This window comes from Musca vetustissima, unplaced genomic scaffold (genome assembly GCF_032173495.1).
Source record: "Musca vetustissima isolate MV318-11 ecotype Yass unplaced genomic scaffold, APGP_CSIRO_Mvet_v1 utg119750, whole genome shotgun sequence".
NCBI lineage: Eukaryota > Metazoa > Arthropoda > Insecta > Diptera > Muscidae > Musca > Musca vetustissima.
Window position 1 is genome coordinate 26,678 of NW_026884388.1, and position 27,143 is coordinate 53,820.

Genomic DNA, 27,143 nt, shown 5'->3' on the forward strand with positions numbered 1-27,143 from the left:
ATGAGAAACCTAGAGACAAAAAAATTCTTCGCCCTACCTTTTTATGACATTCCTTAGCCAAAGACTTATCGAGAATATTATATATCCTGATTTGATTTCAATCACACACGTGTTCGAAATAAATATGGGAACTATGGCTGCATCTGTACCAATTTCAACAAAACGCAATAACGTCATTTGATACGTAGTGCAAAATTTCGTGTTACTTGGAAAAACATTAGAAGTTTGGAGAGCTATTAATGTAAAATCGGACGAATATATATGAATATGTGCGAGCTATATAGAAATCTGAACCGATCCTAAATTTACCTCACAACATTCTAAACACAATTCAGTTCGCTGTAACAAATTTCGTGCAAATTCAGGAATATGTAAGGACTTTGGTGCAACATTTACATAAAGTAGGACGAAAATATATGGGAGCTATATCTAAATCTGAACCGATTTTCACGAATCTTAACACACATCACTATAGACTTAATTCAGTATACTATGCAAAATTTCGTGCAAATCGAAATATATATAGGCACTTTGGTGCACCATTTACCTTAAATCGGACGAAAATATATATGGGAACTATAGCTAAATCTGAAACGATTTTTACGAAACTTAATACACAAAACTGTGGAATCAATTCAGTACGCTATGCCAAATTTCGTTCGGATATATAGGGACTTTGGTGCACTATTTACCTAAAATCGGACGAACATATGTATGGGAGCTGTATCTAATTCTAAACCGATTTTCAAGAAAATTAATACACACCATTCTAGACTCAATTTAGAACGTTATATAGGGACTTTGGTGCACTATATATATAAAATCGGACGAAACTATATGTGGGAGCTATAACTAAATCTGAAACGATTTTCAAGAAACTTGCCACTTATCACTATAGACTCAATTCAGTACGTTATGCCAAATTTCGTGCAAATCGAAGGATATATAGGGAAATTGGTGCACTATTTAACTAAAATCGGACGAAAATATATATAAGAGCTATATCTAAATCTGAGCCGATTTTCACGAAACTAAACACACATCATTTAGACTCACTTCAGTACGCTATTCCAAATTTCATGCAAATCGAAAAATATATATAGGTACTTTGGTGCAATATTTACCTTTAATCGGACGAAAATATATATTGAATCTATATCTAAATCTGAACCGATTTTTCCCAATTTTAATAGGATTCGTCCTTGGGCCGAATAAGTGATCTGTTCCACATTTCATCCAATTCGAATTTTAAATGCGACCAGTTTACAATTTTCTTTACAATTTAACATGGACAGACGGACGGACATGTATAAATCGACTTAAAAAGTGATTCTGTGCACATTCTCAAAAGGAACCATGTGTCTATCTCGTTTCCTTTAGCCTGTTACAAACATATGCACAAAGACAAAATAACATGTACCTCAGTGTGGTGAAGGGTATAAAAATCAAGTTAGCGTTTCCTATCCATGTAATGGTTCTTGAGACCTCGATTGAGCTATTCTATGAATTCATTTAAAGAATGATCTATACATAAAAGACCTCATGATGATATTGTATACATGTAACACTTTTTTGAGATTCTCCAACGCACTTAATACCTAATGTAGTGTTTTAAATACAGAAGATCTCTCAATGATATCGTATGGATAGGAGACTTCTTGATCATCATTTATAACTAAAAACAAATATAAAATTAACGTTTACTAATTATGTAATTTTCCTTGATACTTGTATACCTAGAACATGTCTGGAGTATATTCCCGACATGGAAGATCCCTTTGAGGGTTCAGGATATCCCTCGACGACTTCCTTGTATCCCCAGAATACTTTTCCGGGATCCTCTATACCTATCCTCGCTTCTCAGTACCTATAAAATATAAAAATTTACCTCTTGAAGGTTATATTTTATAAATCGCAGATAGCTTGTGGGTCATCTACACATAGTGAAACCTTTTGAATGGCATCTAAAGTAATTGTCCACTCTTTCACATAGTCCTCTTAGAAGTCTTCTATTTACAATATACTTCTTAAAGCGTGTTCTATAAATCTTCTCCTTCTTTTTCTTTACTTATCACACGACCTTCGTCCAAAAAGGAAATTATTATATTTTTACTTCAGTATTTTCCTTTTTTGCCCTATCGATTGGTACAATGAACATATGAAGTGTACGACAAGTATGTGACGATTTTCCATAATGAATAATTGAAAACAATAGTTGAACACAGAAACACACTCGCACACACACACACACACACACTCACACATACATGTCTTGAATAAAATCATCACCAAAAGTCCTTAACAACAAAACATCAACGACAAGACTTCAAATTGTAACTGAAGTGGATAGTAAAGCTGTTCAATATGAAGATGAGTGTGGTACACAGTACGAAGAGTAACAGCTTTGAGGTTAGAGGTAAATGCTGTCCTGTGTAGCAGAAGTGTCTCTTTAGACATTCCAACGTTGAAATCGCATGCAACATGTTTTTGCTGTGAGTATACAACAATAAAAAGGACATATAGTTAACCAGTAAGGAAAGTAGTAAAGTCGGACGGGGCCGACTATATGATACCCTTCACCACTATGGGTATATATAAAATATGTGATATTTATCTAAATGTGAATCTACCTAGATCTATCCATAAACATGTCATTCGTTTGTTACAATGGGACAAAAGTATGTAAATCGACTTCAAACAAATATAAATAGGTCATCCGTTGAGCTATATCTGTAATTCTAGAAAACGCAACTACGTAATTCTATGCTCAATTTTGTAAGTTGTGCAAAATTTGATGTCAATCTGACTAACATGAGCAGTTTGATGCCCAATTTACTTGAAATCGGGCGAAAATATATATGGAAGCTCTATCCAAATATTAAGCGATCTCAAACAAACTTGTCACAGGTTAGGTTATACTAATTTCAGAAAGTTTTGTTCCTATTGGTTCCTTGGTGCGTCAATTACTTAAAATCAATTTATAATAAAAGGGAGCTGTATCTAAATCTATGCCGATTTTCACGAAACTTGGCAGACATCACTCTATGCTTAATTCAATACGTTATGCCAAATTTCGTGCAAATCGAATGATATATAGGGACTTTGGGGCACCATTTACATGAAATCGGACGAAACTATATATGGGAGCTATATCTAAATCTGGACTTGGCAGACATCATTCTAGGCTCAAGTCAGTACGTTATGCCGAATTTCGTGCAAATCGAAGGATATATAGGGACTTTGGTGCACCATTTACATGAAATCGGGCGATACTATATATGGGAGCTATATCTAAATCTGGACCGATATTCTCGAAACTTGGCAGACATCACTCTAGGCTTAATTCAATACGTTATGCCAAATTTCGTGCAAATCGAAAGATATACAGGGACTTTGGTGCACCATTTACATGAAATCGGACGAAACTATATATGGGAGCTATATCTAAATCTTGACCGATTTTCACGAAACTTGGCAGACATCATTCTAGACCTAAATGATTAGGCTGTACCAAATTTCGTGCAAATGAAAGATATATAGGGACCGTTTACATTAAATCGGTTAAATATATATATGGGAGCTATATCTAAATCTGAACCGATTTTTCCCAATTTCAATAGGGTTCGTCCTTGGGCCAACCAAATGAGCTGTGCCAAATTTCATCCAATTCGGATCACAAATGCGACCTGTACTTTGCTCACAAAAATACATGGACAGACGAACGGACGGACATGCATAAATCGACTTAGAAAGTGATTCTATGCATATTCTCAAAAGGAACCATGTGTCTATCTTGTGCAAGTGTACGCGAGTGTGTGTGTGAGGATATATTCCCATATGAGTTAACTTTAAAAAATTATTTCTTTGCTCCATCAGTAAAATTTATGTGTTAGTGTGTGTGTTTCTCTTTCCCTGAATCAATGAAGAGTAAATCGTTATAAATGAGTATCGAATGGAGTATGGCTGAATGTACGTTTAATATCCTTCCGCCAGAACTTGTACTTACGACAGAAGTGTGGTGTACGCCATCTAATCTGTATGCCCTTTTGCGAACAGGCATGAGCATAGGCTGCAACAGCTGTACAAAGACATTCACAATCGCCACCTTGATCACAGGCACAGGTATCGAATATGCAACGTTTCAAGTATTTTTCAACAGGCACTTCAGAATGGCAGTCCTATAGTATCAACGACAGCGGCGGCATATATCATTCAGCAGGCGAGCATACCATACATATATGGTCCAAAGAAGCACAATTGCACAGTGCAGCAGTACAAAATGGTGGTCACGAAAATGGCATCAGCAAAGATGTTTCACATATGTATAGGTTGGTGTTGGTTGTGCCAGTCAGCAAGATGAGTGGTGGTAAAAGAAGATGATGAAAAAAAAAAAAAATGAAAAAGAAGAAAACAAAGAATTTTAATTACATTACATTCCAAATTCTACACCCACCTTGACAATGAATGAATTTGAATTGTCAAGACGGGTATTTTTAAAGCTTCTGCAGATTATGAAGGTGGTAGGGAATATAACAATGAATTTTTAATATTCGTTAATGCCAACAAGGACAGATGTTAGAAAGGAAGTCATTTGTGTTCCATAGTTATTTGGAGTGTAATAAAAATTAACTTTATTGCTTAATTGTATAAAAATCATTCAGGTTGGGAGGACGATAGTCAACACGATTTGTATTGGCAATATGTCTAACAATATAATCGATATTGATATGTGTGTCCGACCAACTGTTTGGTCACTACATTTTTTTGAGGTTCAACTGTATGTAGAATACCTATTGAAGATTCTTGTGAAATCCTGTATACATGAAAGACTTCTTGAAAATGTTCTATATACAGAATTACTCTAAATTGTCTTCACTACAAAGATGGCCTCTTAAGGATCTTCTATAAACAGAAGACCTATTAAGGATATACTTTTATACATAGAAGAACTCTTTTAGGCCTTGCAAGCATATATTGAGTACATAGACGGACTCTTGAGTGTGCTCTATACCTCTAGGGATCTTCTATGCACGGTAGACCTATTGTGGATATACTTTTAAACATAGAAGACCCTTTTGAGACCTTCTAAGCAAGTATTAAGTACATAAGCGACCTCTTGAGGGTTATCTATATCAGGGTCGCCCAGAGGAGCGTTTTTACACCCTTTTTCACACAAATTAATCTTAAAACCAGTAAGGAAAGTAGTAAAGTCGGACGGGACCGACTATATGATACAATTTTACTCACATCATTCTATAATAAATTCAGTACGATACGCCAAATTTCGTGCAAATCTAAGGATATATAACGACTTGAGTACACCATTTATATTGAATGGGTCGAACATATTTCTGGGACCTATGTCTAAATCTGAACCGATTTTCAAGAAATTTTACACACATCATTCTAGACCCAATTCATTACGCTATGCCAAATTTCATGGAAATTGAATGAAATATAGGGGCTTTGGTGAACCATTTACCTAAAATCGGCCGAAACTATATATGGGAGCTACATCTAAATCTGAACTGATTTTCGCGAAACTTAATACACATCATTCAAGACTTAGTTCAGTACGCTATGCCAAATTTCGTGCAAATCGAATGATTTTCAGGGACTTTGATGCACCATTTACCTAAAATCGGGCGAAACTATATATGGAAGCTTTATCTAAATCTGACCCGATTTTTCTCAATTTCAATATATCGTTCTTGGGCCAAATAAGTGACCTATGCCAAATTTCATCCAATTCTGATCATAAATGCGACCTGTACACTGTTTACAATTTAACATGGACAGACCGACGGACGGTCATGCATAAATCGACTTAGAAAGTGATTCTATGTATATTCTCAAAAGGATATCTTTTGCCTGTTACAAACATATGCACAAAGACATAATACCCTGTGCCACAGTGTGGTGACGGCTCAGATTTAGATATAGCTCCATATATATTTTCGTCCGATTTTAGGTAAAAAGTGCACCCAAGTCCCTATATATCCTTCGATTTGCACGAAATTTGGCACAGGGGATTGAATTAAGTCTAGAACGATGTGTGTTAAATTTCGTGCAAATCGGTTCAGATTTAGATATAGCTCCCATATATATTTTTGTCCGATTTTATGTAAATGGTGCAACAGAGACCCTATATATCCTTCGATAACTGAATTAAGTCCAGAAAGATGAATTTTAAATTTCGTGAAACTCTGTTCAGATTTAAATATAGCTACCATATATATTTTCGTCCGATTTTATGTAAATGGTGCACCAAAGTCCCTATATATCCTTCGATTTGCACGAAATTTGGATTTATAAGTTAATGAAGAACTCAAAATATGGCCGAATGCAAAAACATACTGAAATAAGTGTATCCTAACATGTGACAAGATTTGATGAAATCGGTTTAGATTTCGATATTTTGCTTTAAATTTATTTACATAATTTTGTCCCATTGTAAGAATCAACTCTATATCTGACCAAAATTTAGTATAGGTTGCAGAATGACATGTTTAATTTCATGTTAATAGTCCTTCAAAAATGCGACGTCTGTTAGGATTCCATCTGTTGAATATTCCCAAAGTGGTGAAGGGTATCATATAGTCGGCCCCGTCCGACTTTACTACTCTCCTTACTGGTTTGGGTTGTAATTGGGTGTTCAATTTCTTCTACAACTGTAAACCACTAAACGGTGTTTTGAGGATTTCAGACTTCTTTTTCAATTCACACACGTAATTTTCCGTATTTTCACGTAGTTTTCCGTATTTGTTCAACCTGAGTGTCAGTATTTTTTCCTGGAAGTCACGATTGAATTTAAGTATTTCGATTGCCACCTCATAGTGAAGTTCGGTCCGACCGAACTTAACGACTTTTTTACTTGTTATATGTAAAACTGAATATTTCAAAATCTATCACAACATTGAAGAAGGCAACTTAAATTGACTGATATATACGCAGAATGTGATTTTAAATGACTTATATACCTCGAAAGCTCTCAATCTATAATAAAAATTAATCATATAGCTTACAAAAGTGCGAAAAGTCGTTTAAGAGACATATAGCATATACCTTAAGTAGTATTATATAGGTTTATTGCGCTTCAATAAATCTTCAACCGACAGAAGGTGTATTAAAAGGTTTTCAATACTTTCTACTATATCTGGAAAAATGGTCTTTAAGGCGACCTAGTGACAATTCAAGGCACCCTCCATTGTTCTTATATCCATTTTCCATTCACTTCCAATTTCATTAAATTTCACTTACCTTAAAATGATCCGATTTCAAGATACCACATTTCAATTGAGCCCACGTCTCACGTTCGGGATGTTGTTTGCAGGCATCAATCGGTATCGTTGGCATAGCACAATACTGTTGCACCTTCCACGAATGGCCAAAAGTCAAAGGACTTGTTTCCAGCGCTTGTGACGGTGTTTGCATATCATCCATGGCATTGTCATTGTAATTGCCACACAGGCCGCTAACTTTGTTCTTCCATTCATTGCCCAATTTCACATAGACACGGGTACCTTCATCCCATTTAATTTGTAAATGCAAAGGTAGCACTTCGACCACAATAAAGACGCCGGCCTTGTAGACATTAAAGGCACTATGGGATTTGGAGTTAATGGTGTCGCGGATTTCTGAGAAACGCCAAAGAAATTAATAATTTTTTAATGAAAAAGAAATATGGACTTACTATTTATGGTCGATCTATTTGGTATATCCAAATACGAAGCATCACTGGCCAATATCAATGTATCCTGAACACTACCGGTCAATGCAATTTCCACAGATTTTGAACAGGTAACACCCATTGTGCCGCACAGCACATTCTGTATGGTAATGGTAAAGCCATCACCATTACTGGCCACACCCTTTGAGAGGACATAATCACAGGCTCCTTGGAAATCAAAGTCATGCTGATCAAATGTAGTGAAATGCGAATCACCCCATACCGAACATGTGGATTCACAGCCATTCGATGAACATTTCCAATTACCAGCTTGACACACACTAAACAACAACAAAGAGAAAAACAACAACAAAATTCAGAATGATTTGATAACGGAGCAGGACGTTTTATATTAAATGTCTTGGGCTTTAGAGATGAAAAGCGAAAATACTCACCATGTATTACAATCTTCTTTCATTTGTTCGCCGTCACTATAACTCTTGCCGCCATGATGACAGGAACATTTTTCGGGTAAAACGCACATTTTCAAAGCGGTGTCATACACATAGCCCTCCATGCACTGACAGCCAGGCACACATTCATCCAAATCGGCCTTGTATTCGTGCATGTTTTTGCAAGTCTTCGGTTCCTTGGCCACACATTTGGTGAATTCAGCATAGGGGCGGCTGGCACATTCAGCCCGCAACTCAGAGGAGGGTGGATATTTCTTCTCATCATCGGGTTCGGCTTCTTCACATTCCCACAGACCATTGATGCAGGTACACAAATCCAAGAATTTTGAACCAGGTCTCACTTCCTTATAGCCAGGGCGGAATGTCATGCCATCATAGGTACAGTGGCATTTACTCTGAGGTACACACTCATTCTGATCGTTCAAATATTCGCCATGAGGACAGCGACAACCTTCAACACATTCCTTGGCACAGGTATCCTTGGTCTCCAAATCTTCACAGGTCAGGGCACAGCTGTCACCACATTCTTCATAAATTTGTCCCAATGGACATTTCACAGCACATTCCTTGACGGCCATGCGCCAGCCGGTCTTAATACCCTGACGCATACATTCCGCTCCATAGGCCGAAAGAATGGGACAGAAACATTTGGCCGGTTCCTCCTTACAGGCACACACATCATACAAGCAATCTTCATAGAACTTTTCGGTATCCACAGTCCAGTGACAATCTTGGAAAATATCATCCAAAAGCCAGGCGCAATATTTCTCAGCCTCCTTCTTTTTATTGGGATGGGCGGTGCAGGGATGAGGATTTATCGAAGTGTGCCCCAAATAATCGCAAGTATCCTTGGTACGCCATTTATCGGCAAATGCCTCAACGGCAGTTTCAATATCACCCTCCGGTGTTAGGAAATCATCTTGGGTATTCGAATTGAAGGTACCACAGAGACCCGAAGTTTTTTCCCTATACGAAGGTGGAGCATCAATATAGACTCGCGAAACACCATCCCACCATATGCGAATACCATCAGGGAATTCAACTGTCATAAACGAGGAACTCACTTTACGTATCAAAACCTCGCGGTCACCCAAAACTTTAGGATATTTCATTTGTTCCTTGGCATTGACGAATGCCACCAGACCTTGATCCAATTTAATTGTGGTAGGGATGCCATTCTTCAGGACATATTTCACTGTAACCGATTTGGTGCACGAAGGATTTTCTGCAGCCTCAAAACTCAAATTTTCCGATATAGCTCCCGAGCAGGCAACATTCTCGGCCTCCACGGAAAGGTTCAAAGTCTTCAGTAGATAATATGAACATTTACCCATAAAATCGAAACGTTTACCATCGAATGTCTGATAATGAGGATCTCCAATGGCACCACAACGAGCACCACACAATTTATCTGTACATTCCCATTGACCACTCTTACAGGTACAGGTGTTACATTGTTTCTTAATGGTGGTATCCGGTTTAAATTCACGGTCACGCATATTACAGGGACACAATTCGGGAGTGATACAGGCATCCTTGTATTGTACAGTGCCTTCGGGACAGAAACAACCTTCGTTGCATTTACCCTTGGTGGGGGTAACGGCGGATTCGCAGGTGGGTTCTACATCAGGACCGCAGGGCAGATAGACGCGACCAAAACCGCAACTAATGGCTGTAATTAAACAAAAGGGTGGAAGGGGATTATTTTTCAATTCAGGGTTTCGTTGAATTTCGAAAAAAATATTCTTAAAAAATCCCTGCCATCGGTGGATCCCAAAAAATAATTTTTAAAAATAATTAGAAATTTTTAAAAAATCCTTGCCTTTGGAATGCTCTAAAAAATATTCCCTTTAAAAATCCACGCCTTTGAGGATTCGAAAAATTATTCTTTAAAAAATCCATTTATTTGGAGGAAAAATTATTCTTTAAAAAATCCATAATAGAAAAATTATTCTTTAAAAATCCACGCCTTTGGAGGATGACTACGCCTTTTTAAAAAATCCACGCCTTTGGAGGATGCCTTGAAAAAATATTCTTTAAAAAATCCACGCCTTTGGAGGATCCTGAAAAATTATTCTTTAAAAAATCCACGCCTTTGGAGGATGCCTGAAAAATTATTCTTTAAAAAATCCACGCCTTTGGAGGATGACTCGAAAAATTATTCTTTAAAAAATCCACGCCTTTGGAGGATGACTCTAAAAATTATTCTTTAAAAAATCCACGCCTTTGGAGGATCCTCGAAAAATTATTCTTTAAAAAATCCACGCCTTTGGAGGATGACTCGAAAAATTATTCTTTAAAAAATCCACGCCTTTGGAGGATGACTCGAAAAATTATTCTTTAAAAAATCCACGCCTTATATTATCCTCGAAAAATTATTCTTTAAAAAATCCACGCCTTATATAATCCTCGAAAAATTATTCTTTAAAAAATCCACGCCTTTGGAGGATGACTCGAAAAATTATTCTTTAAAAAATCCACGCCTTTGGAGGATGACTCGAAAAATTATTCTTTAAAAAATCCACGCCTTTGGAGGATGACTCGAAAAATTATTCTTTAAAAAATCCACGCCTTTGGAGGATGACTCGAAAAATTATTCTTTAAAAAATCCACGCCTTTGGAGAAAAATTATTCTTTAAAAAATCCATGACTCGAAAAATTATTCTTTAAAAAATCCACGCCTTTGGAGTATGACTCGAAAAATTATTCTTTAAAAAATCCACGCCTTTGGAGTATGACTCGAAAAATTATTCTTTAAAAAATCCACGCCTTTGGAGTATGACTCGAAAAATTATTCTTTAAAAAATCCACGCCTTTGGAGGATGACTCGAAAAATTATTCTTTAAAAAATCCACGCCTTTGGAGGATGACTCGAAAAATTATTCTTTAAAAAATCCACGCCTTTGGAGGATGACTCGAAAAATTATTCTTTAAAAAATCCACGCCTTTGGAGGATGACTCGAAAAATTATTCTTTAAAAAATCCACGCCTTTGGAGGATGACTCGAAAAATTATTCTTTAAAAAATCCACGCCTTTGGAGGATGACTCGAAAAATTATTCTTTAAAAAATCCACGCCTTTGGAGGATGACTCGAAAAATTATTCTTTAAAAAATCCACGCCTTTGGAGGATGACTCGAAAAATTATTCTTTAAAAAATCCACGCCTTTGGAGGATGACTCGAAAAATTATTCTTTAAAAAATGCCTTATATTATGACTCGAAAAATTAATCTTTAAAAAATCCACGCCTTTGGAGGATGACTCGAAAAATTATTCTTTAAAAAATCCACGCCTTTGGAGGATGACTCGAAAAATTATTCTTTAAAAAATCCACGCCTTTGGAGGATGACTCGAAAAATTATTCTTTAAAAAATCCACGCCTTTGGAGTATGACTCGAAAAATTATTCTTTAAAAAATCCACGCCCATGATGGTCCTCGAGAAATTATTCTTTAAAAAATCCACGCCTTTGGAGGATGACTCGAAAAATTATTCTTTAAAAAATCCACGCCTTTGGAGGATGACTCGAAAAATTATTCTTTAAAAAATCCACGCCTTTGGAGGATGACTCGAAAAATTATTCTTTAAAAAATCCACGCCTTTGGAGGATGACTCGAAAAATTATTCTTTAAAACATCCACGCCTTTGGAGGATGACTCGAAAAATTATTCTTTAAAAAATCCACGCCTTTGGAGATTGCTTCGAAAAATTATTCTTTAAAAAATCCACGCCTTTGGAGGATGACTCGAAAAATTATTCTTTAAAAAATCTACGCCTTTGGAGGATGACTCGAAAAATTATTCTTTAAAAAATCTACGCCTTTGGAGGATGACTCGAAAAATTATTCTTTAAAAAATCTACGCCTTTGGAGGATGACTCAAAAAATTATTCTTTAAAAAATCCACGAAGCTTGAAAAAATTTCTATAAAAAATTAGGCTCCATTGGATGCTCGAAAAAAATCTTTAAGAAGTCCCAGCTTCGGATGCTTTGAAAAATATTCAATACACCACGCCTTCTTAGGAACCTTGAAAAAATCGTTAAAAAAATGGGGCTTCAGTGGATGCTGAAAAAAATGCTTTAAAAAAACTTTAAAAAATTGGGATTTGAATTTTAAGAAAATCCACGCTTGAAAAAATCTTTGCTTCAGTGGATGCTCAAAAAAATTGTCTTTAAAAAGTCCCCGCTTAGGATGCTTAAAAATATAAAATACCATGCCTTCTGAGGGTGCTTAAAAAAACCTTTAAAAAATCGGGACTTCTGTGGATGCTCGAAAAAAATATTCTTTTAAAAGTTCACGCCTTAGGTGGATGCTTAAAATATCCAGTCCTTCGGTGGATGCTTAAAAATGAAGCCTAAAAAAATATGGTTTTAAAATTCGGTGGATGCTTAAAAAATATTCTGTAAACATTCTTCGAAAAACTACGCCTTTGGAGGATCCTTGGCTTTAAAGCTTCAGCGGAAACCTTGACAAAAAATCTTATAAAAACAGGATCCTTGAAAAAAATTCTTTAAAAAATCCACGGCTTGAAAAAATATTCTTAAAAAAACACGGCCTTCAGGGTACACTTGAAAACAAATTCTTTCAGAAATTTGGCCTTCGGTGGATGTTTGAAAAATATTAATCCAAATATCCATAGGTGTGTTATCGCAAAAACTTCCTTTAAAAAAATCTAAGCCTTAGGTGGATGCTTGAAAATATTCCGTTCCATATGCTAAAGTTCATTTTAGACGCTTCTGTAGACAGAAAGCTTATTATGGTCCTCTATCGAGAAAAGACCCGTTACAGGACTTCTTACAAGTTTACTACAGACATGAGAGCTTTTACAATTTTATCGATAGAATACCTTTTCAGATCTTAGAATTAAAGACCTATATTTACACCCTTTAAAAGGCTTTCAGTTTATGGCATCCTTTTCAAAACCGCATAAAAAATAATACTTACGACATATTTCCAAATTTCTCCAACCATGTTCCAGCTTAATACCCTTAAAGGTACATTCCTTGGCCAGCATCGACAAAGCATCACAATTACATGTTTCCGGATGGGCTTGATTGGGACAATTGCAGTAATCATCCACGCATGTCCTCATTACCGCCTCGAAGTTGAAAGGCTTGATGCATTCACTCAGCTTTTCATTGGTCAACAAACGTTCACAAACTTCAATGGCCTTCTTCCGCTTGCTGGGACTACAATTTTTCGAATCAAATTCTATTTCCGCACTATTTTCCATGGTGCACAATTCCGAAGTATCTTCAACACGCCATGAATCGGTAAATGATTTAACGGTGGCAGCAACTTTACCCATTTTTGTCATCAGGTCATTTTTATAGTCACCATCCAAGGAACCACAGAGGCCACCAACACGACCCCACAATGCCGGACTGGCATGGATACCCACATATTGATGACGATCCCAATCGATTTTCAAACCAACCGATTCTAAATCGATTTGTAAATGTTGAGCCACTGGAATGACTTTCATGCCCATTACCTGTACCGGTATGGGGAGGCGTTTTGTGGGTGTCTCCATGACAATTGTGCCGTCTAGAGGAAATAAAAGAAAATAAATTTTAATGTGAAAATTCAAATTTCAATATTTCTAAAAACCTACTTTGATTCTTAAAGGTATACAAAATGGATTGCCAGTAGACCACCAATGTGTGAGAGCAGCCATAACCCGAACCATAGGGACAACCCTTGAGGGTAACATCAAAGGTGGCATCTTGTTTGTCATTGATGAGAGTGTGAGAACAGGATAAGGGAGCCCTAAGAGTTTAAATTTTTAATGAAGGGGTTCGAAGTTTTTTTGAAGAGTGTCCTGTACTTACTTGAATACCAAACCATCGAAGGTCTTCATGTTGATACCACCCCAGGTGGTACAGAATGCTGGCTTGGGTGTACGATCCAACATTACATTGACATCAATGGTTTCATACAACGAATAGCTGCTGGGTATTACATTGGTTTCCTCTGAGGACCACCATTCCTGGAATGAGAGGGTATTTATATACGTATTTCATTTCATACTCCCTACATCTTGAGTGTAGAAATTATTTAAGTTCTGGATTTTTACTTACACTCCTCATATCATATTCCTTGTATTTGGCAACAATTGCCAAAATCTTCTCACGTTCGGTCATATATTGATAACCAAAGCTGCCGCCACCACTGCTGCCAGCTCCCATATACGATTGTTGTTGAGTGTAATGTGATGTTTTCGAACCGGCATGAATGGTATAACCCTTGGCTGTAATTTAAATTAAAAAGTATTTTTTTTAATTCATTCTTAACTTTTAAATTCAAAAAAATTCTACTTACGATAGATGCACTTGGGCAAGGGTTGAGGATAGAATACACCCTCATCATATTTGCATTTATATTCAACATCCAAACGACCACCCTCTACCTTCAGGCCAGGAACTTCGGGACACATAAAGGTACACTTGGCCACTTCATTGTCATAGGCACATTTGTAGTTGCCATTGAAATTGGTTTTGGTAACATTACAGGCGCCAATGCTAAACTGGCAATGGTCACCGCGATAATTTTTGGCACACTGGCAGACATTGAAGGAAATACAACGGCCACCATTCGAACAGGGAGGATCACAAATTGCTACATTAAAGCGGAAATTCGAATTTAAAGGCGTGATTTACACAAAATTAATTTCCCAACTTACGTCCACAATCTGGGGGCTTGACCATGCCGGTTTTCTTGTGAATCCACTGATCATTGATACACTCAATATTGGTAATCGAGCTGCCATCGGGAAATTGGAAACCACGGAAGCACTCAGCATTACAAATACTAGAATAAACCACACACATACCCACATTAATAAATCATGTGCCACCCCGTACTTTGTTACAGAATTCTTACCCATTCATACAGCTAACTTTGGAATTTTTGGGCACGGGCACCTTGGCAGCACATACCGATTTCTTATTCTGACACAATGGTCCGGAATAATTTTCTGGACACTTACAAATACCAGCCTCAATACAGATACCATTATTTTGACACGGTGGATTACACGTGGCCTGGCATGGCGGTACACTAACATATTCCGAATCACGTATTATCCATGAATCACCAATGCAGACCATTTTCAAACTAGTTTTACCATTGGGGAAGGTATAGAATGATGGACACGATACCTCACATTGATCATTGCGACACTTATGCATTACATTGGCCGGTAGGGTATAGGCCATACACCTGCCATATTTGGGCAGCTGGAGAACACGTTCAGCATTGAGGAATGAACTGGTCTTTACACTGCTGCTGGGAGGAATACGAAGAAGTTGGAGGAGATTTTCAGTAATTGTTATAGTATTTGAAGGGTGTTGAGAATTTCGTAAAGTTATTTAATAATATAAATGGCCAAATTATTTTTTGTTATTGTAATTTAGAATTTGGAAAACATCAATAAAATTGTTAGATTATCTACGACGCGGATTTTGTAATTCAATTTCAGTTTTTTTGCAAACAATAAATAACATATCTTCGTCTATCGTTACAAGGGCAACCATATATATTTCTGGCCTACACACTACTAAGTTTTTCCTGGAGTCATCTGCCTGGATAAACGTCTCAGAACGGTTTTACATACGACAATGTGTTGTGTTGATAAAGCCCTAAAGTCCCTCCACAAGAACATTGATGACGTGCGAGAAGGGTTAATGTAAGATCGTCGTGTGATATACAGAGATATAGAGGCATCATTGGCCATTTATTCCACCAGCATACATTCGATGTTCCATAGACATCGGGTCGTAAAAAATATTTGTTCTCTCTGAAACAATTTTACAATCGCTCGAAAAGGCTCCTGTCGAATGGTGCAGACCATATTCAGATGATACAATAGCGGTGCATCAAACTACGTTTATAAGATCGTGACAATTGACGAATTACGGGTCTACAGGTATGAGACCGAAACATGGTACTGTGACGAACGCGTGAATCTTCGTAGACGAGACAAATCCAACTATAGTAGCTGGCCGCAGAATGGAAGACGAGTCATTGAACATTAATGACTTCTTTTAACGTCCGAATATAAGGGAACACATTTGTGGTCAACCAGTTTTTTTTATAGTACCAGGGTTGGGTCAAATCGGATTTTTAATTAGCTTAATATGAAATTTACGAATTTTAAAAATGTTGATCTTATGTAGGAGAGGTTCCAAAATAAATGGACTGTTAGGCCTCATACTCAGGCATGATTTAGGTTTGGTAAACTGTGTGTAATTTTTTGATCAAATCGAAATCTTCGTTCGCATTATTTTGACAATTTTTTGGGGGGAGGTACCAGAATGAATGGACCTATATTCCCTACTTTTGATTTTTGTTTGTTAGAAATACTAAAAAGTATTTCTTAAAAAAAGTTTTATGAAATTATCTACTCCGTTGGAGAGTTTACGTGCACACCCACCAGACACGGAAGGACAATTTATCCAAAGACATTTTGATGATGCACGTTTTCGTGGAAGAAAATGTATATAACTATATAAAATTTCGTTTAAAAAATGAGACACATTTTTGTGGTAACAAAATGTAAATCGAATCGGAAGAAAATGTATATAGAAGCTATATCTAAATAAGAATCGGTTTAAAAAAAATATTACTCCGAATTGTAGGCTCTCTAAGATACCGCTTGAAAAAAGTCATTGTTATCGGAAATTTTTTGATAACATGGTACACCATTTCGAGTAATATAAATCTGAACCTATACCTATCTATATCTGATACGATTTCAATGTAACTTTACACACTATATCCTAGACTCAATTCCATATGTCAGCAGAATTTTGTCTCAATATGACAATACTTGAGAGTTTGGTGCACCATTTAAATAAAATCGGACGAAAATATATGTAGAAGATATATCTAAATCCAAGCAGATTTTCTAGGGTTCTTGGGCCAAATAGGTAGGCTGTGACAAATTTCATCTCATTCGGATCATAAATGCGACTTAAATTACAATTAAACAAGGACAGGCATACGGACGGACATTCATAAATCGACTCAGAAAGTTATTATACGCATATCCTCAAAAAAAACCATTGGTCTATCTCTATTTTTCCTGTTATATATATATGCTCAAAGACATAATATCATGTACCACAGTGTGTTGAAGAGTATAAAAAGGACATTAGTCCCCATAATCCTTATCCAAAGAGATTTCTTAACAAATACGAATTTAAAATACCACATTACGGTGAATTCGGGTGAAAAACGCTACCAAAGCCCACAAAATACCTAAAATTTTGAGGTACCGCTATATTGGACCAATTTGCGGAAATATTTGTTACCCGATTAAAAAATAAAATACCAAATGACAACCAATTTGGTAGAAAATCTTATCCAAAATCCTCAAGATCCACATATTTTGGGGGTACCATAGGGCCCACCCAAAAAAGTGAACCTTTAGAGAAAATTTTTAGTATGGAGATTTGGTACCCGATAAGAACACAAAATGCCATGTTATAGAAAATTCTGTTGAAAAACTCACTCAAAACCGAAATTTCAGATGCACTTTTGTATGGGGACTACAGGAAAAATGTACCCATTTTGATCATTTTTTGTGGAGAGATTTGGTACCCGATAATAATCCAAGATGCCAAATTATAGGGAATTTCGTCCAAAAACTCCTTCAAAACCCCAAATTACTGACAGTTGGGGGGTACCCTTATATGAGAGCTAAGCGTAAAAGTGACCCGTTGTATCCCATGCAGACAATAGACGATTCTATGCTAAATTTTGGCAATCTGTCTCAATTCGTTAAGAGGCTAGAGAGATTACAACAGACAGACGGTTATGTCCACATCGTCTTAAAATGTTACGCTGATCAAGCATATACTTTATAGGGTCGGAAATGATTAATTCGATAAGTTATAAACGGAAAAACAATCTTAACATACACTCCATACTATGGTGGATTTGGAAACCGAGAATGAGAGGCTGTGGTTATAATAATATTTTTTCTAAGAATAAGAAAAATATAAGACACAACAGGTGGGAATATGTGTTAAAAACTGGCCGACCTTTATATACGTTGGGAATATATTTTTTACCTATCAAGAACACAAAATGTCAACTTACAGTACGATGCGATTGAAAATGCATTTAGGAAAATGCGGCTTAATTCTGCGAAATACCAAATGAGGCGGGAATTTTGAATGTTTGGTTTGTTGCTGTATACTAGCAGCACCAACAAAGTCATTGTGTGCATTCGTCGCGATGTAACAACACCCAACAGTGGGAAAGGTATGGTATTGTTTGTAAATGCCTTGTTAACCTCGAAGTGAGGCACCATCGAAATTATCATGCAGTTTATTTCGTTGATCAGCTAAGTACTTCGCTTTGTTACAAGAGACATTTGGGTATGAAAGTTTTTTTGTACAGAAGCAATAAACAGCTTCTGGGGAGAATATCCCAACAAAAATCTAAGGGAACTGATGAGTATCAGTGGCGTGATCCGAAACTATAGTCTTCCCTGCCTTACCCCTCGGCAAACAATACCATACATTCCACTAATAAACAGTTGTTTTTTTATAAAAACAACAACCTGCAAAAACGAAATACAAATGGTATCCCAAATAAACCACCAACACTATTAAAGCCAAATTTTAGCTACTTCGGTGATAATATGCGAATAAACCATTATAATAGCGGGCGAAGTTTTTATATGGCGGTTATGTCAAACCATGTATATATAACCAGGAATGCCAAATTACATATATTTGGTTGGAAAATGCAACTATAATCTTCAAAATACTGAAAATAGGGCGGAACCCGATTTTTTTAGTTTTTACGAGTCTTCAGACCAAGTCCAAATTTAATTTATTTTTAATTTCTAAAATTTTATTATTTTCAATTATAATTTTTTCAAACTGAATTACAAAATCAGCCACATTTTATAGGAAATATGTTCATTGTAAATTTACCCATGTTGATACATGTTGCTTTGCATGTTACTCGGCTGATAATGTCCATAATTGTAGCGTGTTTGACTACTACCATATTGAGAATTATGATTATGTGGGCGACTAAGGAGAATTTTTATTTTAATAAACAAATATATAATGTAAATTAAATAATTAATAAATTCTATTTTGAACGGTAATTTTGAATTTCATAACATCCCGAACATTTATTTTATAAAAAATATATTATTTTTAATTTACCCATGTTGATACATGTTGCAACTTTGACAAATTGAATTTAATTCGCATGATAATGTCCATAATTGTAGCGTGATTAAAGACTAGCCCAATACCATATTGCGAATTATGATTATGATTATGAGGTTCTTCTCCTGGAGAATTTTTATTTTAAACAAATATATATTGTAAATTAAATAATTAATAAATTATATTTCAAATGATAATTTTGAATTTTATAACAAAATTCAAATAACAAAAAATATATTATAATTTAAATAAATTATAAATTCTATTTTAAATTGCAAATTTTTAATTTCATAACACTCTGCAATAATAGGATATTTTTATGTGGACTACAAGCCCTTAATAGGGTTGTGTTACATATATTTTCAGATTTTTTTCTTGCATTTGCGGATTTAAAACATATTGCTCAGTGATATATATGGCCAAATATTATAAACAGTCGAACTTCATTGTAATGAACTTCTTAACAATAAATAATTCTCTATAAGGAATATTTTATCCTTAATGAATATTTTATAATACGTTAAGTGAAGTTCAACTTTAAACGTATTAAAAAAAAACAGTAGGAAAAGTAGTAAAGTCGGACTGGGCCGACTGTATTTATTCACCACTTTGGGTATATTGTACATATGTATCCTTATACTTGCAATGTCAATGTTCCTTCGAAGGAACGTACCCATGTCTCTCTGCAACCTGTGGTAAATTTAATTTCATTCCGGAAGATTTAGAGTCGTCTGCGTACCATGGGACAAATTTATGGAAAACGAGTTATAGCAAAATTGATACACGCTATTCGATACGCCGCACCGTTAAAAATTTAATTTCAATCAGACACCCGTTCAAATTACATATGGAAGCTATGGCTGCATCCGCACCAATTTCAATGAAACGCAATAACGTCATTCTAGTCCCAATTTGATACGTTGTGCAAAATTTCGTGTTAATCGGACAAACATTAGGTGTTTGGTGTACCATTTATGAAAAATCGGACGAATATATATGTATATGTGGGAGCTATATCGAAATCTGAAACGATTTTTCCGAAACTTAACACACATCATTCTAGAATCAATTCAGTACGCTATGACCAATTTTTGTGCAAATCGAAGGATATGTAAGAACTTTGGTGCACGATTTACATAAAATCGGACGAAAATATATATGGGAGCTATATCTAAATCTGAACCGATTTTCATGTATCATAACACTAATCGTTCTAGACTTAAATCTGTGCGCTATGCTCAATTTCGTGCAAATCGAATGTTATATAGGGACTTTGGTGCACCATTTTCATAAAATCGGACGAACATATATATGGGAGCTATACCTAAATTTGAACCGATTTTCCCGAAATTCAGCACTTATCATTTTGGACTCAATTCATTACGCTATGCCAAATTTCTTGCAAATCGAAGGATATAAAGGGACTTTGGCACACCATTTACTTAAAATCGGACGAAACTATATGGGAGCTATATCGAAATCTGAACCGATTTTTCTGAATCATAACACACATCATTCTAGAATCAATTCAGTACGCTATGCCAAATTTCGTGCAAATTGAAGGATATGTATAGCCACTTTGGTGCACCATTTACCTTAAATCGGACGAAAATATATATGGGAGTTATATCTAAATCTGAACCGATTTTCAGGAAACTTAACACACATCATTCTAGACCTAATTCATTACGCTAAGCCAAATTTCGTGCAAATTGAAGGATATGTATAGCCACTTTGGTGCACCATTTACCTTAAATCGGACGAAACTATATATGGGAGCTATATCTAAATCTGAACCGATTTTCAGAAAACTTAACACACATCATTCTAGACCTGATTCATTACGCTATGCCAAATTTCGTGCAAATCGAAGGATATGTAAGAACTTTGGTAAAAAAATCGGACGAAAATATATATGGGAGCTATATCTAAATCTGAACCGATTTTTCCCAATTTCAATAGGGTACGTCCTTGGGCCAAATAAATGAGCTGTGCCAAATTTCATACAATTCGAATCAAAATTGCGACCTGTACTTTGTTTCAAAAATTTAACATGGACAGACGGACGGACAGACGGACATGCATAAATCGACTCAGAAAGTGATTCTATGCATATTTTCAAAAGCAACCATGAGTCTACCTCGATTATTTTTGCCTGTTACAAACATATGCACAAAGACGTAATACCCTAAGTGGTGAAGGGTATAATCATTCTAAAATTGTATCTCACTTACGTTTTATAACCATAACCGGTATTACCACCATAACCAGAACTACTAACACTGCCACCACCGACACCACCTCCCAGGCTCAATGACAATTCTGGTAATAGTTCACTTAGGCCATAGGTACCATAGCTGCTGGCACTACCGCCGCCGCCACCAGTGCTACCGCCATATGAGCTGCTGTAAGAAGCCTTATAGCCATAGCCCCTACAAATATCGTAAAAAATATTTAATTATTTGAAATAAGGTCATATGTTGGATTCCTTACGTATTGACAGGTGGTGATGCTACAGGTGCCTTTTCCTTTTTGAAAACATCAAAGATGCCACGTTCGTCACGCTCTTTATCGTGGGCTTCTTGTAGGACTCCAAGTGGGCTGAAAATAGTGAAACATAAAAAATATGTTTTAAGAGAATTCTTTTGGATTTGAAATATATATTAGACAACAATGGTCTATAAAGCTCTCACTTAACCTTACAAAGAAGTTCTGGTTATTTTTTCAGTTTATATCACATGCCCTACGGAAGATTTCATGCTAAATAGATCTAATATAAAAACACTATCTTAATTTTGGGACCTCTTCTTTATCGTCTTCATCGAGCTGAGTATAGTACAACCCCACTTATAGCAGCCTAATATAGGAGCAATATAGTCATCATCTGCAGATTCCAGCCATGATCCTTGGATTACATAAAGTTTATACTAGCCAGTGTACCACTATGATCATAAATGAAAATATCCTTCATTTGTTCATCTCCATATATTTTTTTAACTCTATTAATAAAACGTAATTTTCCTCATAAATTTTTATCTTAATTAATTATTAATAACTATAATTACGCTTTCGAATTGCAATTCTATGAAATTCAATGTCATCGAACAACGTTTTGTTTTTATGAATGAATTTTTTATCACAAAACAAAAATATTTTTGAGCTTGAACTACATTTTAATTTGCATGTGACGACGATAAGAACAGTAAATAAAGCAAGATTTCATTTTTTGAAACGTAAGGTCAGTTTATCACAAAACGTACTTCCTATGGATCGTGTAGGCTTTTGAGATGTTGTTATTGTTTTCATTTTATTTATATAAATTATATAATCAATTATTAAGAATAACGTTGTTAAAGTTACATCAGTACTGATCCACTTTAAATATATACAATTTATATGATGTGCAGACAGAGCGAACTTGTGATGCCCTCCACCATAGGTAGAGGATATTACAAGTAAGGCAAACAATGTTTTCAAATGATGTATTGATATATTGGAAATAACTATGTGCTAAAAGTGGACCTATGTACCGTAATCCTCAAAGCACAAGAAATATAAATTTCAGCACTTTTTAATGGGTTTTTCTTCATAAAATCTGAAAAACCCCATAAATGTAGACCCATATTTATAACGCGTGGTACGCTGGAACATGTGCAGAAAATCCTCAAAATGCTGCAATTTATAGGACGTAATTTGTATGAGGTTATACCTAATGATGGAATAATATAGATTACCTCTGGTAGTAATTACCGAAAATCAGGGTATATTATTACATGGGGTCTATGCTTAAATGAGGATCGATATATCTCAACATTGTAGTATATAAACGCATAACTTCAATTACAGACTAATCCCCATAATATGGTGGAATGCGAACGGGTCCTCTATATATAACACCTTTCAACACTATAGGAATATAAAAGAGATGCTCCTATGATTTTTAGTGTAACGATTTTGGTCCTTTTGATATAATAGACGTATAATTATTGTGGGGCAATTGACACGAAATCGGACGAATTTAAATTCGATCAATCCATGCACATATCATTCACACCATTGGTATGAAATCGAAAATATATATATGAGAACTATATGTGCCAAATCATAAAATCGGAAGCTATATTTATATCTGAAATACATGGGAGCTATATCTTAATATGATTTAAAATTTTTTTTTTAAATTTTAATATGATTAACTATTTAAAAATTTCGTCTCAATCGACATAACATTGGGTATCAGTTGCATCATTTCATGAAATTGAACGAAATATATATAAAAAATATATCTAAGTATAAATGGGTTTGACCGAAATTTAATATATTGCATTATAACCTCACCTCGGACAATTTTTGATACACCATCTAGAAGAAATCGGACGAACGTATACATTGGAGCTATATCGAAATTTGAATCAATTTCAACGAAAGTTAACACACATTATTATAGACACAATTCAATAGAATTTCCATCTGCGAAGACTTGGCCAAACGGAATGAGATATATGCATTTATTAAACGGATGATGATTGAAGATGAGAATTGGATCACATACGATAACCCGGAGTGAAAACGATCGCGGTCAAAGAGTGGTGAAGCACCTCAAACGGTGGCCAAACCAGGACTAACGGCCAGTAAGGTTCTGCTATGCATTTGGTGGGACTTGAAGGGGATTATTTATTATGAGTTGCTTCCATATGGCCAAACGCTAAATTCTGATTTCTACTGTCAACAACTGGACCGATTGAAGATAGCAATTGACCAGAATAGGCCAAGAGGAGAGGTGTCGTGTTCCACCAGGACTACTCTAGGCCACACACATCTACAGTGACTCGCAAGAAACTTCAGGAGATTGGTTGGGAAGTTTGAATGCATCCGCCATACAGTCCGGACTTGGCACCAAGCGATTATCACATTTTTCTTGCATTGCCAAATTTTTCGTTAATGATAAACCAGTAAGGAAGGTAATAAAGTCGGACGGGACCGACTATATGATACCCTTCACCACTTTGGGTATATACAACAGATGAATCCTAACAGACGTCGCACTTTTAATCAATCCATTTAATGACATTGGATCCATAAACATGTCATTCTGCAACTTATACTAAATTTTTCATTTGGTCAGATATAGCAGCTATATAAAAATCTGAACCAATCTCAACGGTTTTTAGGGAACTTCTAGACCTAATTAATTATGCTGTGTCAAATTTCGGGCAAATCGAAAGATATTAAGGGACTTTGGTGCACCATTTACATTAAATCGGACGAAAATATATATGGGAGCTAAATCTAAATCTGAACCGATTTTCCCAATTTCAATAGGGTTCGTCCTTGGGCCAAATAAGTGACATATACCAAAGTTCATGCAATTCGGATCATAAATGCGACCTGTACTTTGTTCACAAAAATACATGAACGGACGGACATGCGTAAATCGACTCAGAAAGGGATTCTATGCATATTCTCAAAAGGAGCCATGTGTTTATCTCGTTTCCTTTTGTCTGTTACAAACATATGCACAAAGACATAATACCCTTTACCACAGTGTGGTAAGGGGTATAAAAATTGGTATCTAGGGAGAATTGTGAAAATCTACTACTAGAGTTTGTTGCATAAAGACATAATACCGTGTACCACAGCGTGGTTAAACAATGAGCTCAAGAACCCCAAAATACCGAAAAAATGGGTGTCCAATATATGAGGGCTATGCCTAAACGTGGACCGATATAGCTATTATCGAAATTGACCTCATTGTAGACAAGAGACGTCCAGGACAAGATATTTTTAGAGTTTACCCTGAGAGTCGATCCATCAATATAGTTATTTCCCTAAATAAATGATCAAACACATTTTCTAGAAAAATATTTCAATCATGATGTAATTTAAGCATAACTTTATATAACCTGTCCAATGAAGTTCGCTTTCTAAATACCTAAAATATGTCAGGCTCCTTAAATAGAATATATCAAAACATGGACCTCTATTGTAAATTATTTGCCAGGATGTTTGCTATCCACTGAGAAAGTGAAAGTGCCCAAAGACACATACGTTGGAAATTGCACGCGGGATATTACGGAAATTAAGTGAGCCATTGAATTCAAAATTGGAATTTTTCCCGAAGACATTTTTTATTCAACGGGAACTCTGAATGCCAAATCTGTTGGAAAATTTATCTAAAACCTAAAAATATCGAAATTAGGTCGAAAAAAAGTGATGTATCTCATTTTCAATATCAACGTATGGGCAAATTTTCAAAGCTCGAACTTAAATATTACAATTTCTATAGTAATTTCAACAGAAGGACATCCAGACGTAAATTGGTATATCGAATTTAATACACCACTACTCCAAAAAGTAGCTATATTTGAAATTGAACTATTATTTATTGCTTTATGTTAATAATTATTAGCGATCCTTGGGTTCTAATATGTTCACTATAAAATATTTCACTCAAGTAGATCCAAAAGCTGCAAGCCTTCACTATATATTTTTAAGTTCAATACTAGACACTATTTCAAAATATAAATATATTTAATTCGAAATTTAACTATAATACGAATTAAGCAAGCACTTGAAACTGAAGGATTAAAAACTATACAACAAAATAAAAATTTCCACTCACTTTATATCCTCCGTATCAACAACATCACCATCATCAATATTGGCCGTAACCGAACCAAATAATATTAACACACCAACATATAAATATAGTTTCGCCATTTTTCAGGCAATTATCCTTGTTGTGTTTTTTATTCACACTCAACACTCAGAAATTTTTTTTATTGTTTTAATTTCAAAATTAACACAAAATTTAAAAATTGTATTTCATTATTGTTTTTCTAGCTACACTTTAAGTTATTAAAATATTTATTTTAATAACATTTTCTTATGGTTCACAGGACACCAAAGTAATTTTTTCAGGACTTTGAAAATTATCCTTTTTAAATTGTTTTATTCAGTACTTCACAATAAAATTTGAATATTTAATTCACAACCGCTTTGTGTACGGAACAACGTTACTAACGAACGGTTTAATCCGCACTGTGATTTTTTAATCTCACCGTGGAGTCTTTTATAGCTGGTGTACTCTTGAAAATCGTTATCACAAAGTCGCTCGGTTTCTCAATGCATTTGAACAGTGTTTTTGTGCGCCAGTGGTTTTAATTTCAGAATGAAACATGCCGTGCCTATTCCATACATCCATTCAATACAACAACAAATATTTAAATTGTGGATATTATCAAAATATTGAGGAGAATACTCAAATTTACAATACTTAAAGAAATATGTGAATTGAAAAAGAATTGGATGCATTGAAGTCATAAAACGATCGATTTCTCCTTTCTGAATTGAAAATTAAGTAGACTTCAAGTAGACTGTCAAGGGAAAAGGCGTTAAGTTAGGCCGGGCTGGGCTTCTTACACCCTACCACCCTACTACCAGTTACTTAAAATTACGTTTCCAACACCATGTGGATGATTTTGAGAAATAGAAAACAGCGGGATCTTTACAAAGAGGCCGACAAAGTTTTACAAAAATATCTATAACCCACGTCCACTGACGTATGTATCTTCCGACAATTTTTCTAGCCGCCAACTCAAATCAATGCAACTATAATTTGACATTCCAGTTGCATGGGGGGTGAAAAAATTTCTATACAAATATTCTAAGTAGGTCAATGTTTTGACACAGGTTCCATAAAAAGTCCATATCATGAGGTATGAATACTCACCTTATGGTAGAGGATATAAAAAATTAAAACGCGGCTTTGTCAGCCGATTGAAAATCTTAAAATTTCAAATTGAGAA

The 27,143-nt window shown here is 35.4% G+C and overlaps 1 protein-coding gene across 1 annotated transcript in view; it reads right to left on the reverse strand.

Moving 5' to 3' along the window:
- Positions 1-26,055, reverse strand: part of LOC133331343 (hemocytin) — a 49,995-nt gene extending 23,940 nt beyond the window's left edge. The window contains exons 1-14 of the mRNA XM_061539740.1: positions 25,958-26,055; positions 21,829-21,936; positions 21,570-21,767; positions 15,023-15,427; positions 14,823-14,950; positions 14,462-14,758; positions 14,221-14,390; positions 13,972-14,129; positions 13,755-13,909; positions 13,085-13,687; positions 8,125-9,814; positions 7,694-8,010; positions 7,261-7,637; positions 4,007-4,178 (exon numbers count right to left, since the gene is read on the reverse strand). Coding sequence (XP_061395724.1) covers positions 4,007-4,178; positions 7,261-7,637; positions 7,694-8,010; positions 8,125-9,814; positions 13,085-13,687; positions 13,755-13,909; positions 13,972-14,129; positions 14,221-14,390; positions 14,462-14,758; positions 14,823-14,950; positions 15,023-15,427; positions 21,570-21,767; positions 21,829-21,936; positions 25,958-26,055 — 4,876 coding nt within the window. The remainder of the gene's footprint in view (positions 1-4,006; positions 4,179-7,260; positions 7,638-7,693; positions 8,011-8,124; positions 9,815-13,084; positions 13,688-13,754; positions 13,910-13,971; positions 14,130-14,220; positions 14,391-14,461; positions 14,759-14,822; positions 14,951-15,022; positions 15,428-21,569; positions 21,768-21,828; positions 21,937-25,957) is intronic.
- Positions 26,056-27,143: the final 1,088 nt, after the last annotated feature.